General features: G+C 36.6%; 1 protein-coding gene across 1 annotated transcript in view; it reads left to right on the forward strand.

Moving 5' to 3' along the window:
* PDE1A (phosphodiesterase 1A) overlaps positions 1 to 13,587 on the forward strand; it is an 81,238-nt gene that overhangs the window by 16,016 nt on the left and 51,635 nt on the right. The window contains exons 2-5 of the mRNA XM_036254962.1: positions 2,207 to 2,389; positions 7,321 to 7,387; positions 10,249 to 10,365; positions 12,090 to 12,230. Of these exons, the coding sequence (XP_036110855.1) occupies positions 2,304 to 2,389; positions 7,321 to 7,387; positions 10,249 to 10,365; positions 12,090 to 12,230 (411 nt within the window). The 5' untranslated portion in view covers positions 2,207 to 2,303. The remainder of the gene's footprint in view (positions 1 to 2,206; positions 2,390 to 7,320; positions 7,388 to 10,248; positions 10,366 to 12,089; positions 12,231 to 13,587) is intronic.

Genomic DNA, 13,587 nt, shown 5'->3' on the forward strand with positions numbered 1-13,587 from the left:
CTATGGCCTAGCCATGTTAACATATAAAACCAGCCATCACAGAGGTTTCTGTTGCTTTTTCAAGATTTGCCTATTTAGTTATAACATAGCCTGTTTCATGCTTTTCTTTTTGCATATAATCTTCCTTTATCCCTATATCTACTAACTAATCCATATCACTCCTTCTGCTTGAGATAATAGGCCCTTTCCTTCTCCTGACGTCATGCTTCAGGACCACATCCCTCCGTGAACTCTCCTGTCCATGTACTGATTTCTGCGTGTTTGATCACCTGGTTTGAACAGTTTATGAGTTTAGGACATATGGCTATAAAGTCATCAGCATCAACAGAGTCACTGACAACCTTACCATGTGTCTGTCACTCCGGTTGTTAACACAAGGCACCAATGGAATCCTCAGGGCATGGTGACCTCACAGTGGTTAACCACAATGGTTCCCACTCCATGTGTTCTGCTCTGGGGTTTTGTCTGACCACCGCATGTGAAATAATAGAAATGCCATGCACCCTGAGTTTTTCAAACTATGCAGTGTTCCATCTTGCTGCAAAAAGGAATCTAATTTAAAATGGACGGAAGGAGAAAAAAAGCAGTTCACTTTGATTTACAGTGTCATTGTAGTAAGGCTAAATCAAAATCATCCAAATCTAAGACCCACAAGAAAATTAAAAATGACATAAAGTAAGTATTAACCAGGATTAACTTCCAGCTCTGCAAATCTTTCTCATCTTCATATGTATACATGTAGTTTTGTAACTCCAGCACTTAAGCTGAATATGTTTTTCACATGTTATTTCATAAATGCTTTCATGATTAATACCATGAGAAATAAATACTGGCAAATGACGATCCTCTGAAAATTTTCAGACAATGGCAACACACTGAGGAGTTGATAGTACCTTTTGAGTCTCTTTTTGGTAATACTGTGTGGGTTTTCTTCTCCTTTGCCCTTTCCTTGGTCCTGTCCTCTCGAGATGGTGTGTGACTGGTTCTGGATTATTTAACACACGCTGTCATTTCTGGCTACCGGCCTGCCATTGGCTCCTAATCTTTAGGCCTCACTCTGTGCAGAGAGATTTACGAAAGCAAATGGAACCAAAAGGTCAAATCTAACGTGTGCCAAAAATAGTTCTGAGTTATTAAATTGGTGCACTGACAAAGAAATAACCAAACCAAGCGACAGGCAGAGCTGGCCCGTGTTCCTCCTCCAGGCCAAGCCCGGTTGCTCTGCAGAGCTGGTTTTGAATTTTGCAGGGAGCCTCTCACTCTTCTCTTGCCAGTTTAGACATTTAGGGAGTCCTGGGTCTCTGGAGCTGGCCAGCCTTACGACAGCTCTTACAGGACTAGGACGTACAGCCCTAACGTCATCAACGTTGTCAGCCTGGTCAACAGCAGCTGTCTGGAGCTTGCCGGGAGCGTGGCAGGGCCGGGGATCAGTCCTGCTGCCTGCCTCCCCCAGGCAGCTGCTTTTCGGAGCCAGCAGTTCTGAAGCCCCCACGGCCACCCTCAAGACAATGTCTGCTCTTCGCTGGAGCAGCGTCTCTTCCACTTCCATCGGCTCCTCACCCGAAATGAGTTCTCAAAACAATCCATTTGCTGTTCTTTTCAGCTTCTTCAGTTTTCTAATCCGCAATCTTGATACCAACATTCATGTCTTTTAGAATACTTATGTTATTATTTTCCTAAAATTTAGAGATCCCAGTCAAGTGAAATAGCACGTATGAAGGGCATTTGTAAACTCCAAGACCTTATTGAAATAATAGGTACTATCTGAACTGTATGCACAGAAGATTGTGAACGATAAGGCAACTTTGATGGTTTTTAACCCTCTTCTTTCTTTCCATTCAGTTTCTTCCTTTAACAGTAGACCTGTTTAAGGTCTTTCCTCCTGATTTCATCTTAGTTTTACTCATCATTAGAACTGTGTATTAATGATACTAACAACTGATATCTCCAGACTGATGTCATTTGTACTTACATGATCAAAGTCTGCAAATGCTCAAGTCCATTAGTCTTACTTTGAGAAGATGGTCAGTTTGAGAAATTCAGATCTCTCCTAATGTTAACACAATCATTTTTCTTTTTTTTAGGTAGTTCATATTAAGGAATGTTCAGAAAGTGATTTGTATATCTTAAATCCCATTGCAATGCTTGTTTTATTGTTATTTTCTTCCTTTTCCCCCAAAGTTTTAATCAGTATACATTTTTGCAGAAGGCTACTGGATACCGATGATGAGCTCAGTGACATCCAATCAGATTCAGTCCCCCTGGAGGTCCGGGACTGGTTGGCTTCCACCTTTACACGGAAAATGGGGATGATGAAGAAGAAATCTGAGGAAAAGCCAAAATTTCGGAGCATTGTGCATGCTGTTCAAGCTGGAATTTTTGTGGAAAGGTAAGTGAAATTTCTGGTATTTCAAGACAGAATTTGAAAGACGGAAGATATACTTACTCTATCAAAGTTATGGAGCTCATAACTACAATCATAAATATACATAGAATGAGCAGATCTAGGACTTTATGATGGACTTCCCTAAATAAAAGTTCCCTATCCTAGATTATTATTTTTATTTCTTTTAAGTTGATATAAAGACTTAAGGCAAAGGTTTTGGCTTTTGAATGAACTTTTGTGAATGGCTCTTTAAAAACAATGAAAACATATTTATATAGTATACAACTAATTTTACCTGAATAAATTGTAACACCTCATAGAACAAATTCCACTCTGCATACCAAAGTCAAGCAAACCTTTCTCTGCACCAAAGAGAAAAGACCATTCTCTTCTCATTATAGGAGGAAAGCTCTCTCATGTCCACTTTCGAAGAGTTTTTTCTTAACCCTTCTGTCACCAAAGCAAGGGATACTTGATGGCTTCTAGAAACACTGAATCAAATCCCCAGAGTTTCTCATGTGGAATCCATGTTAATGTGACCCAGTTTTACATTCTGTTAGCCCTTACAAACACAACTTAGTTTTCTGTCTAGGAAACAAGATATCCCAAAACTAAAACTACAAATAAACATGTTATCTGACGTGAAATATCGGACAATATTAAAAACTAGTTACTAGAAATTCTTTAGATTAAAAATCAATTATATTGTTAAGCTATGTGTAAAAAGATTATTTTAACATTTTGAGACTAATTAAACAGGAGAGCAGAGAAAGATTTTTTGTCCATGCATTTAAAATTAAATTTAAGGGAAACCACATCATTTTTATCATCTGACATCTCTAGTCACTACCTCTAATGAACATTATAAATGTCACATAACTTTAATTTTCCTCTAATACAGGAAGAATACTTGGGCTTCTAAAAATGAAAATGAAAATGCATTGCAAGTATTCAATGTGTCACCTGAAGCTAATACAAAATAATATTGAATGTAAACTATGATTGAAAAATAAATTTAAAAAGAAAAGAAGTGTTTGTCTAGCTTTTGTGGCTCAATTGGTTGAGTGTCCGCCATCTGGTGCACCAGGAGGTCACTGGTTTAATTCCCAGTGGAGGTACATGCCCAGGTTGCAGGCTCAATCCCCAGGAGGGGGCGTGCAGGAGACAGCCAGTTGATGTTTCTCTCTCATCGATGTTTCTCTCCCTTCCTCCCCCTTTCTCTCTCTCTAAAATCAATTTTAAAAATTTATAAAAAAGAAGTATTCAATATGACTTAAAGATACATTATAATGACAGCAGGTAGAGTTTCTAGGATCTTGGCTTGTGCCTGTGTTACCCAAAATAACAATCACTCAATGACTACTCAAATTATATTGAGTATTTCTTAATCATATCTAATTGGCTTTGATAAAAGAATCCTCATAATAAGGAATATGATTAGTTTGGTGAGTTGAACCCCCCTCTCATCCTAGCTCCCCCCCCCCCACACACACACATACATACACACACCCTTAGTGCATAAACTGGTCCCAACTCTGCCAGTGGGATCAGAAGTCTGAAACAGGAAGGCAGGGCTGGAGAGAAGACATTTCTGTAACCATAGTCCTATTTTTAAAAGCAACTTAGGCAACAGTGTGATAGTTATTGATTTTTTTCATAACATCAAATTCAAAATATCTAAATAGTAGTTCAGAAAGTCAGTGAAAGAATCACAGATAGAGAGTATGTTTGATTTACTGAAGTAATGTATATTTTGTCTTTTGTATTTAAGAAAATATTGCAGAACTTGACAAACTCAAAAGAAATGCAAACTGTAGAAGTAAATCAAATGAATTTTTATTTCCATTTAGTAGAAGATTAAGAAGAATTCTATTAAATATGTTGACATGCTAAATTTTTTTTTATGTGCTACCCAAAATATTTTATTTGATAGCCTATGGAAATATCAAAATGTACTTAACATAACTAAATTAGTAAGCACTCTTGAAGACAGATATGTGCTGCAAACACTTGGAAAGGAATCTTTTTTATTAGCCCTGAATCCCCATTAATAAATGCATAAAAATAGTGGGATGCATTTATTCTGAGTTTTCAAAAATAATGACCTTTAATCTTGAACGTTAGAAAGTCTTCTTGAGCCTCTTCTCAAGCATTTTCCCCAAGATTCAATACCTCAGCAAGTGCTGGCAATTAGCTTACCCGAATGTAGCCCGAATTGAGTCACTTTGTCATCTTCACTCGGGCCTCTCCAGCGTACCCCTCCCTTACCTGCCATCAGAAAGATGACAATAGCTTTCAAAGGGCCGCCCCTCTTCCTCACTTGCCTGCTCCAAACAAGTCACCTTACAGTGCTGTTTTAAAATATAAATTAGTTCCTGTCATTCTTAAGCTTAAAATTTTCTGATGGTTTTCCTTTTCACTTGGTATTAGAGGCAATGTCTACATCATGGCTTCGCAGGGTTAGGCTCCCTTTTTTTACACCATCTTGACTGAGTATCTGTACCAGCTAGATTTCAGTTCCGTGAACATCCCTAAACTCCTTTCTTCCTGTTATTTCCTCTATCAGAAATGATTTTCCCACCCTTTCCGCTGGCTGGCCCTTTATATCTTTCCAGATCACTCTGTGTATTGTTCATCACTTTCTCTATACCAACCGGTGAGGTGCCTCATTGTACTTACTGCTGTATTCATAAATCGTTTCTTAGTCATTGCTCCTCTTCACTACTGACTAAGCCTCATGAAAGGAGCAACTATATTTTTCTTATTCACCACTAATTAATCTGTCGCCCAGTATCGTGTCTGGCATAAATATATTTAAAAATTTTTAATTATATGTTGTAATTATAATCAAAACTTGCAAAAATAATCCACTATATGTCCAGCTGGACTTTTACCAGCTGTAAGAGCCCAGGAAATTCATTATTCTTTTTAAGCAACTTGTAGTATATTAACTATCTACTCAAGTGTGAGGTAACTGCATTAATGTTCTCCCACACTCATTCTGATTCCAGAATGAGTTATCTGAATTTTCTGTTTCTAACTTTTTATCTTATATTTTATTCCCAATTATAGGATGAGAAAATATAATGGGAAAATTTCTCTATCAGTTTGGAGTGGGAAATCCTTTTTTTTTTTTTTGTCTGTTTTTATATTTAATATAGTGAGAATATATACTGGTATTCATTTCTTAACGTACTTTAAGTCTAAGAAACTTAATAGCACCAGAATTCCCACGGCACCCAGGGAGCCCTAAACAATGTTAAGAATTGGAACCAAGGGTATTGGCTGCAGAGTAATAAGAAGAGTGATATTAATGATAATATTTTGTACTGAGAACTTATTATAATATGCTAGGCATTTATATCATGTACTCTTCACAGAAATCTTATTATTCTCATTTTACAGATGAGTGACATTAAATAGTTTTCCAAAGGTCACACACAGCTAGTGCATGGCTACCCTATTATTCAAAGCACATGTTCTCTTTGCTACATCATATGGCCCTTTGTGTCATTAACTCAAACTGATTTAATGTTACTTAATTTTTAAGATTTCTTATTCCTATTGATTTTTATATTGACCTATTCTTCCTTGTCTATTACCCTTCCATCTCCCTGGTACTTCCACTTTTTTAGTAATAATGACCAGAAAAAATGGATTAAAAAAACTTTTTTTATCCCCTAATAAATATCATTATTGACAATAATTATTTTGTGTCTTTTACAGTATGATTATAGTTTTTTTGCCCTGCAGGATTAGAATAATTATTCCTATTTCAATGGATTAATTAGTATAAGTATTTTTATTTATAAACTGCTCTGAAATCTTCCCACAGAGTAGAGGATATGGATAATTATTTTTATTATAACTGATCACTATCAAAAAATTACTTAAAGTCATTTAAAATAAACATAACACAAAAATAAAGTAACATCTCTGTCAAAAAGTGGGGAGATGCTTTATCAAGAAAGCCTAGGTTAGAGATAAACATAAACAGTATTTTAATTCTGATATTCCAAGAAGTCAAGATTTAAAAGGAAAACATGATGTATTATTTGGCTTTTATTATCTTAAAAAGAGATAGCTTTTACATAAAAATTGAGTAATATGTTTTATGGATCTTTAATATAATATAAATTAAATCAAAACGTTAATGTTTTCCAGAGTAGTTTTATAGAAGATGATTATTTCTTATATTGAACCCTAATATAAATTAATGATATAATCATTAAATTATGGTTTTGTCTGGGCACTTTGGGGGGAGAAGTTATTATAGTTCTTGGTTGCCCATTGAAAGATAGAAAAATCCAACAAATTACTGACTAATAAAAGTACTTTGTTATTTAAGCTACTACAAAGAGGGAAATAACTTTTCTTTCTGTATAATATTTCTAAAATGATGTTAAATGACAATTTGAACAAACAAGCAATGTTTGTCAAAATTGTTTTCCTTGATGATATTAAAAAAAAAAAAGTTGTGCAAATTCCCTCCTATAATTTCCATTTTATAGGAAAAACATTTATAAAAGATATATTTTAATGATGTACTACTTCCATACTGGAAATCTTGGTATGTAAATGAACACAAAACAAGAACAGCCTGCTGAGGGTGATATGGTGTCATGCTAGAAAGTGTTGTGTTTGCAGACACAAAGGACAGTTCTTTCAGTTAGAGGAAATTAAGGCAGAGACTGTTACCTAGAAACCCAAATCACAGTAACTTTGTAGGGTGATTGTGAGTAAACAAAATAGTGTTAACATCTGTCACATTGTAGATGCCGAATTAATGGTGACTGTAGTTATCATTGTTGTCCCAAAGGCAGCCTGTAACTAATGATAAAAGGGGAACTAGTCCAAAGTAATCTTTTTCCTTATATTTATATTGAGTAAATGATACACATGTATATATACATATACTTATTTTTCTTTTTTAGGATGTACAGAAAGTCCTATCACATGGTTGGTTTGGCATATCCAGAAGCTGTCATAGTAACATTAAAGGTGAAATAATTTCAATTATTTTAGTTTTTCAAATAGTCATTTTAAAAAAATCTTCTTAAAATGGCCAGGAGGAAATGAAAATAGGTCTTTGCTACAGCTTATTTATTGGTATGTAAAAAATATTTTAACCATTTTACAAAATGTTATATGTTGTGTGTTCCAACTTATGACTCGTTGTGGACTTAATTGAGAACTGATTTTCACGAACAACCTATAGCAATGCATACACATGTGTGTGTGCACATGTATGATTTTTTTTTCTTTTTTATGCTTTATTTATATGGATCTTGAATTCAATTTTAGGACAGCACCAGGACTTGTCAGAATGTACGTATTTTGTTATGCATACATTATGGAAAAGTTGAATGCCTTATAAAAGGATGTTTCAGTCAAATACAATTAAAGGACAAAACTTACATGGAAAAAAATTGTCTAGAATTTTAGGTCCAAAGAAATATAAAAAGTAAGATAAAATTAAGAAAAAAAACAAACAAAATACTAGCTATAATTCTTATCTCTGCTTTTCCTATGGCTCCCCAAGTCAGAGGCCCAGTTGCTGTATTAAAATATTAATGAGTTAGAAATAACTAGTGTCAAAACTCTGAAGAGGAATGTTTTTGGCTCATTTACTTGTCTCCATTGTGTGTGTGTGTGTGTGTGTGTGTGTGTGTGTGTGTGTACTCTTCCTAACCGTTATTTCCACAGAAACATTTTGAATATTCATCATTCAACATTCCTTATGTCTTTATATCACTTAATTTGGGTGGAGGAAATTCAACTTTGTCTTCTCTAAGTCTTATGGTGATTTTCTTGTACTAGCCAAGAATTTGAAGGATGTATTAAACTACTTTGCTAGCTTAAATGTATATTGCTTTCTTTTGTCCTTTAATTTCCTTTTATGTATCCCCTTTGCATTTGTTTTTTCTCTGTTGCATATTATATTTCAATGTTTTTCATTTAAAAAGATAGTTTGTTTTCCTTAGATGCTTTTTTATTTTCATGTTTCTAAGCTAATATAGCAATTATTATATAACTGAAATGTCACATAATAGGATATTAATTGCTTCACAGCTCTTGAGAGATTTTGATTTCCTCAACTAAGGGAAAGTGTATTATTTGTTTTAAGAAACTTTGCTTAGAAACCAACTAACAAAATATTTTGGTATGAGAGAACGTAAATGTTTTTCTAAAATATAGTAGAGAAAAAATATGAACTAACAGGTTGAGGGAGGAACTACTAAAGAATATTTTTACTTAAATAATTATTATTTCCTGAGATACCTCCTCATCTTCTTTGTTCTCAACCTGACAATGTAAAAGCCACGCATCTGCGTTAGTTTACAAATGTAATCATCATTGTCCATGAAAATCCCCAAGAAATGGAGAACTAGCCTTTTACCCAGTGGGAAGCCCCGTGGGAACTGTAAATAGCAGCCTTGTAAAGTCTGAACTAATTCCTCTGTGTTAGCTTTGGAATTTGATAAAAAACTTGCTGGCCTCCTTTGAGTTTTACTGGGGGTAAACTGCCTTCTAACAGAACTTTTAGAGATTTTAAACTGACAAACAGATAATGGACGTGCTTAGGGATCAGATTAGGGCCCAATGCAAGGAATTTAACAAGGTACCCAAGCGATTCAATATTTTTTGGTCTTTCCAAGTGATTCAACAGACCATTTGAAGTTAGTATTACTATTTTTCAAAAGAAATATTGTTTTAAAGAGACTGTTTGAATGCTTTTCTTTTTAAATCAGATTTTCGATTTAGTTTCAGCATGTTACAGCACAGACAGTTGGCCTCCTTAAAAATGTGTTAAGTGGGTGAAGCTCTAAACATTGCCTGTTCATATTCAAAATCAATGCATCGTTTTCAGGTTGTCCACTTACCTGCAAATACTAAACCTGCTGTGTATGACGTAATCAGACCCTCTTCGCTAATAGTTTCTGATAATCCTTAGAACGGACTCTAATGTATTTCTTTGCGTTTTTAAAATTTCAGTGGTGTGTGTGTGTGTGTGTGTGTGTGTGTGTGTGTTGGAGCTCAAACTTTTACATTAAAACCTCCCTAAGGATGTATGGGACTGATCCCACGTGCTACGAGTCCATTTTGTGGCCTCCTCTAAGAGTTCGCCCTGAAAGCCCTCTGCAGAACCACGTGGCAGCGAGGGGCATTTCCCGGAGCATCTCTTTGCCTACAGGCCTTCCTTCCCCAGGGAGCTGCTGAAATGCCAAGTCACCACCCTCCTCCTCACTCAAAAGACCCATTTCCTTTTTCTTACCATTTTTCCCTGGAGGAAAGTAGAAATGAATTAGCCAAGTTTAGAGGGAGTAATAAGGTAGTAACGACTCTCTCTGGAGTATTTGCATTTTAAAAGATATCAAATTATCAAAGATTTAAACCAAATTACTTACTCCTATGGTGGAATTTCAAGCAATGTAGCGGGTGGGTGGAAAAGAGAAATTGGACCTGCCTTCCCTTTATCCCTCAATTAACATCACCTATACCACCTGCAATTCTACCTTAAAAGGAGGCCCACACTGGGAAAATTATTTGGAGCATGAATTTGGAAAGAAATTTAGGATAAGAGAAGTATTAAAGTTTTATCAGGTTTATCACATCATTTGACACCCTTGGGATTAAGGGGAAGGTCTTAGCCTTACATCAAGCCCTATGACCTCACAACTGTGGACTCACAGGTACTGAGTGGCCCTGTCATGTCAGACATCAGTGAAAATACAGTCTTATGTGTGGACTGAAATGTGGCCCGCCAGATGTATGATGCCTGATCTTTCTAGTAATTTCTCATAGGAAGAAACAAAACTATATAAATTTGCCACCTGAAATATTTACTCTTTTCTCTACAGGAAGTTGATAAATGGTCTTTTGATGTATTTGCCTTAAATGAAGCAAGTGGAGAACATAGTCTGAAGTTTATGATTTATGAACTGTTTACCAGATACGATCTTATCAACCGTTTCAAGGTCAGAAACATGGAATAAAAGTGAAATGCTCTTAGATTTAGCTATCTGAATAACAATGAAAATGCAGAACATTGAGTCATTAATCAATGCATTTTACAATGCTTCTAGTTGACAGGTCACAGAACTAGGGAGATGGGTTCATCACATGATTAGCCATCTTCCCAAGTCCCTGACATAACTGTATATCCACTTGGATATCATGAATCCATTATAACCTCATTCCAGTGAGACATCAGCATCCTCCTGAATTACTCACAGAACAGTCATGTAGAGACTGAAAGCTATGTTTTAAAGAAATATGATCCGTGCTCCAGAATGAGCCTTTACTGGCAGCTTTTCTTCAATTAAAATGAAAGGACTTCTAATTAACTTTATTTAGAGCCATTTAAACAACTGATTGGATCCAGATTTCTGAGCACACTGCAGCTGTACCTTTCATCATTACCTATGGAGTCATGACATTTTCAGAGCTGGAAGGTACTGGGAGGTCATTTATTTTAATACCGTGTATTGTTATTGGTGGGGTGCCCACCTGTTACCAGTGCAAGTGGAGTTCTTGGGTTGCCACAGGGATAGGAATTTCCTGAGGCCCCCACAGGAGGTTGAGGTATCATGGAAAGCTTTATTGATGATGTAATAATCAATAACATTGATTATTGATTAATGTTATTTAATCAATAAATAACATTGATCTTTTAGCTATCTGAATAACAATGAAAATGAACATTGAGTCATTAATCAATGCATTTTACAATGCTTCTAGCTGACAGGTCACAGAACTAGGGAGATGGGTTCCCTTCTGTGTCCCACCTCCCTCTGTCTGGCTATGGAAAAAATCCAATCTTGTCTTCAGTGGATCTAGGATTAAAGCCACGGTCCAGAGTCTCTGATCCATATAAAAGTACTGTCCAGTGCAGCATCTCGCTAGCTTAGCTTATGTTCCCAGCTGCAGCCAATTGCATGTGGGGTCTGCATGGCCATTGAGGCTGCTTAAGGCTACAAGGCAGGTGAATACATGGGTGAGTGTGGGTCACAGAGCAAGAGACTGCAAGGGAGCAGGAGCCAAGCAAGAGAGAGAACCCTTTGTCTGGGTGTTATAACCAGGAGCTTAACCAAGTAACCCTTCAGGATTTGCAGGCTTGCAGCGTCTCTGCCCTCCTACTCAATTATCTTTTTCCCAGGTTACACTGACAGGCGAGTATCCTGACTTCACTGCACATGCTCCTATCCAGGAGGGGATATGAGGGGTGATAATCCTCTTAGAGGGACAGTTGCTTCAATTCCTTAAGGTGTGAAGCTGTGGCATCCTGGTAAAGCTGCCTAGATGGCCATGTTTATAATATCTGGCCTCCCCTTTGCTCTTTTTCTATTATTATTAATAAGCTATCTAATTATGATAACAGTATCATAGCTAGAAAAACTAGACTTCACCAATTCTAATAGGGAAATTTTACCCTTTTAAGAACTAGACTTCTGACTTGGCTTTGGAAGATATAAACATTTAAAAACAGTATGGGTGAGACTGTTATTTCATCTAACGTAGTTAAACACTTCATGATTGCAATAGAGTTGATGAAGTGGTTTTTCAGAACAGTCCGCATTGAACTTCAAGAAATGACTGCCCACACCTGACTCACTAATGTGTCCCCTCCCGAAAATTGTTGTGTTCATGTTGATTTAGAGCTACTTTGGTAAACTATAATAATGATTATTACTTTCTGCAGATTCCTGTTTCTTGCCTAATTGCCTTTGCAGAAGCTTTAGAAGTTGGTTACAGCAAGTACAAAAATCCCTATCACAATCTGATCCACGCAGCCGATGTCACTCAAACTGTGCATTACATAATGCTTCACACAGGTATCATGGTAAGAAAGGCTTTGTAACTGATGTTTGTTAGTTCGGAACATCAAATTCTATTCCCCTATGTTCTCATTATCTCTTTAATGCCCATAGAAGTATTTTAAGTAATAATCTTTTGGATTTTTGAGGGTTAATGAGTTATCTGTACCATACATTTTTCAAAAAGTGAAAAAAAAATACCCAGAGGCAAATGAAAATTTCCAAAATTTGGACCGTGGCACATTTCTGTTTGTAAATTCCTTTTCCCACAGTAATCACCCAAGGGGGGAAGCAGTGGCCACAAGAAAGTCTTTGGAGTGAAAATTAGTTGCAGTGCCTTTCCCTCAGATCATTGTGTTCTTCTACGCTGACCTCAGCAACCTTTTCTCTTTTATATACATTGCTGATCACAATCAAATCCTAATCAGTTTTGGGAAATTATTCACCTGAATTTTTTCCAAAATTTCCTTCCTCTTCTTTGCATGTAAATGAACCAATGGATAAGTAAATAAGTGATTCAGCAATGCAAACCTTGGGACAACAAAGAGTAGACAACAGGAATCATGAGATCGCCTGGTTTCTGAAATGTCTCGGAGTTTAGCTGACTCCCACGTGAGAAGAGAGAAGCAGCTCTTCTGCAGATTCCAAACTGAGATGGGTTCAAGGGGTAGAGGCCATATGAGATCCCCGGATCTTAGTACCTTCTTGATTCCTCGTGGGTCAACCTAGGCTGCAGCAGTACCGTAAAGCACATGTAAGGAGTATGTCCCACTAAGCCCCATGATGTGCATTGCCCACCTGTTTAGAAATCAGAAGTCACACCCATTCTACTGGCAAGGGTCACTGGCACTATGTAACTAGCACTTTTGGGGGGCCCAGAGGACATTAATACTCCTCTTTCTACACCAGAAACTGTGTTCCTAACCTGGTGCCAAGCAAAGCCCCTAGAACCACACACAGTAGGTTGTCCTGACAATCTTAAAGACTTATAACAAGTTCATAATTCTTCAAATTTATTGTATATTGAAAATTTTCATCATTATTTCATTTTCCCCCAAGAAACCATAGAATGTTGCTTACTACACATACTCACTTGCTGTGATTCATCCAATAGCATCTCATGTGATGACTAAAGAAATTGTCTCTTCTTTTCCATCTTTCTTTGCCTCCAAAATGTTGCAGATCCATCAGTGCCCTATGTTCAGATCACACTGCTGCCCCGGGTTCCAGTCACCTGTTGCTGCATTACAAATCGCCCCAAACTTAGTGGCTTAAAACAATAATATATTAATATTTCTCAAGGGTCTGTGCTTAGAAGGGTCCCAACCAGAAGGCTCTCATGTGGAGTCTCTCCTGCGATTTCAGTCAGCGAGCATCTGCCTC

Source organism: Molossus molossus, unplaced genomic scaffold (genome assembly GCF_014108415.1).
Source record: "Molossus molossus isolate mMolMol1 unplaced genomic scaffold, mMolMol1.p scaffold_m16_p_11, whole genome shotgun sequence".
In the NCBI taxonomy this organism is placed as follows: Eukaryota; Metazoa; Chordata; class Mammalia; order Chiroptera; family Molossidae; genus Molossus; species Molossus molossus.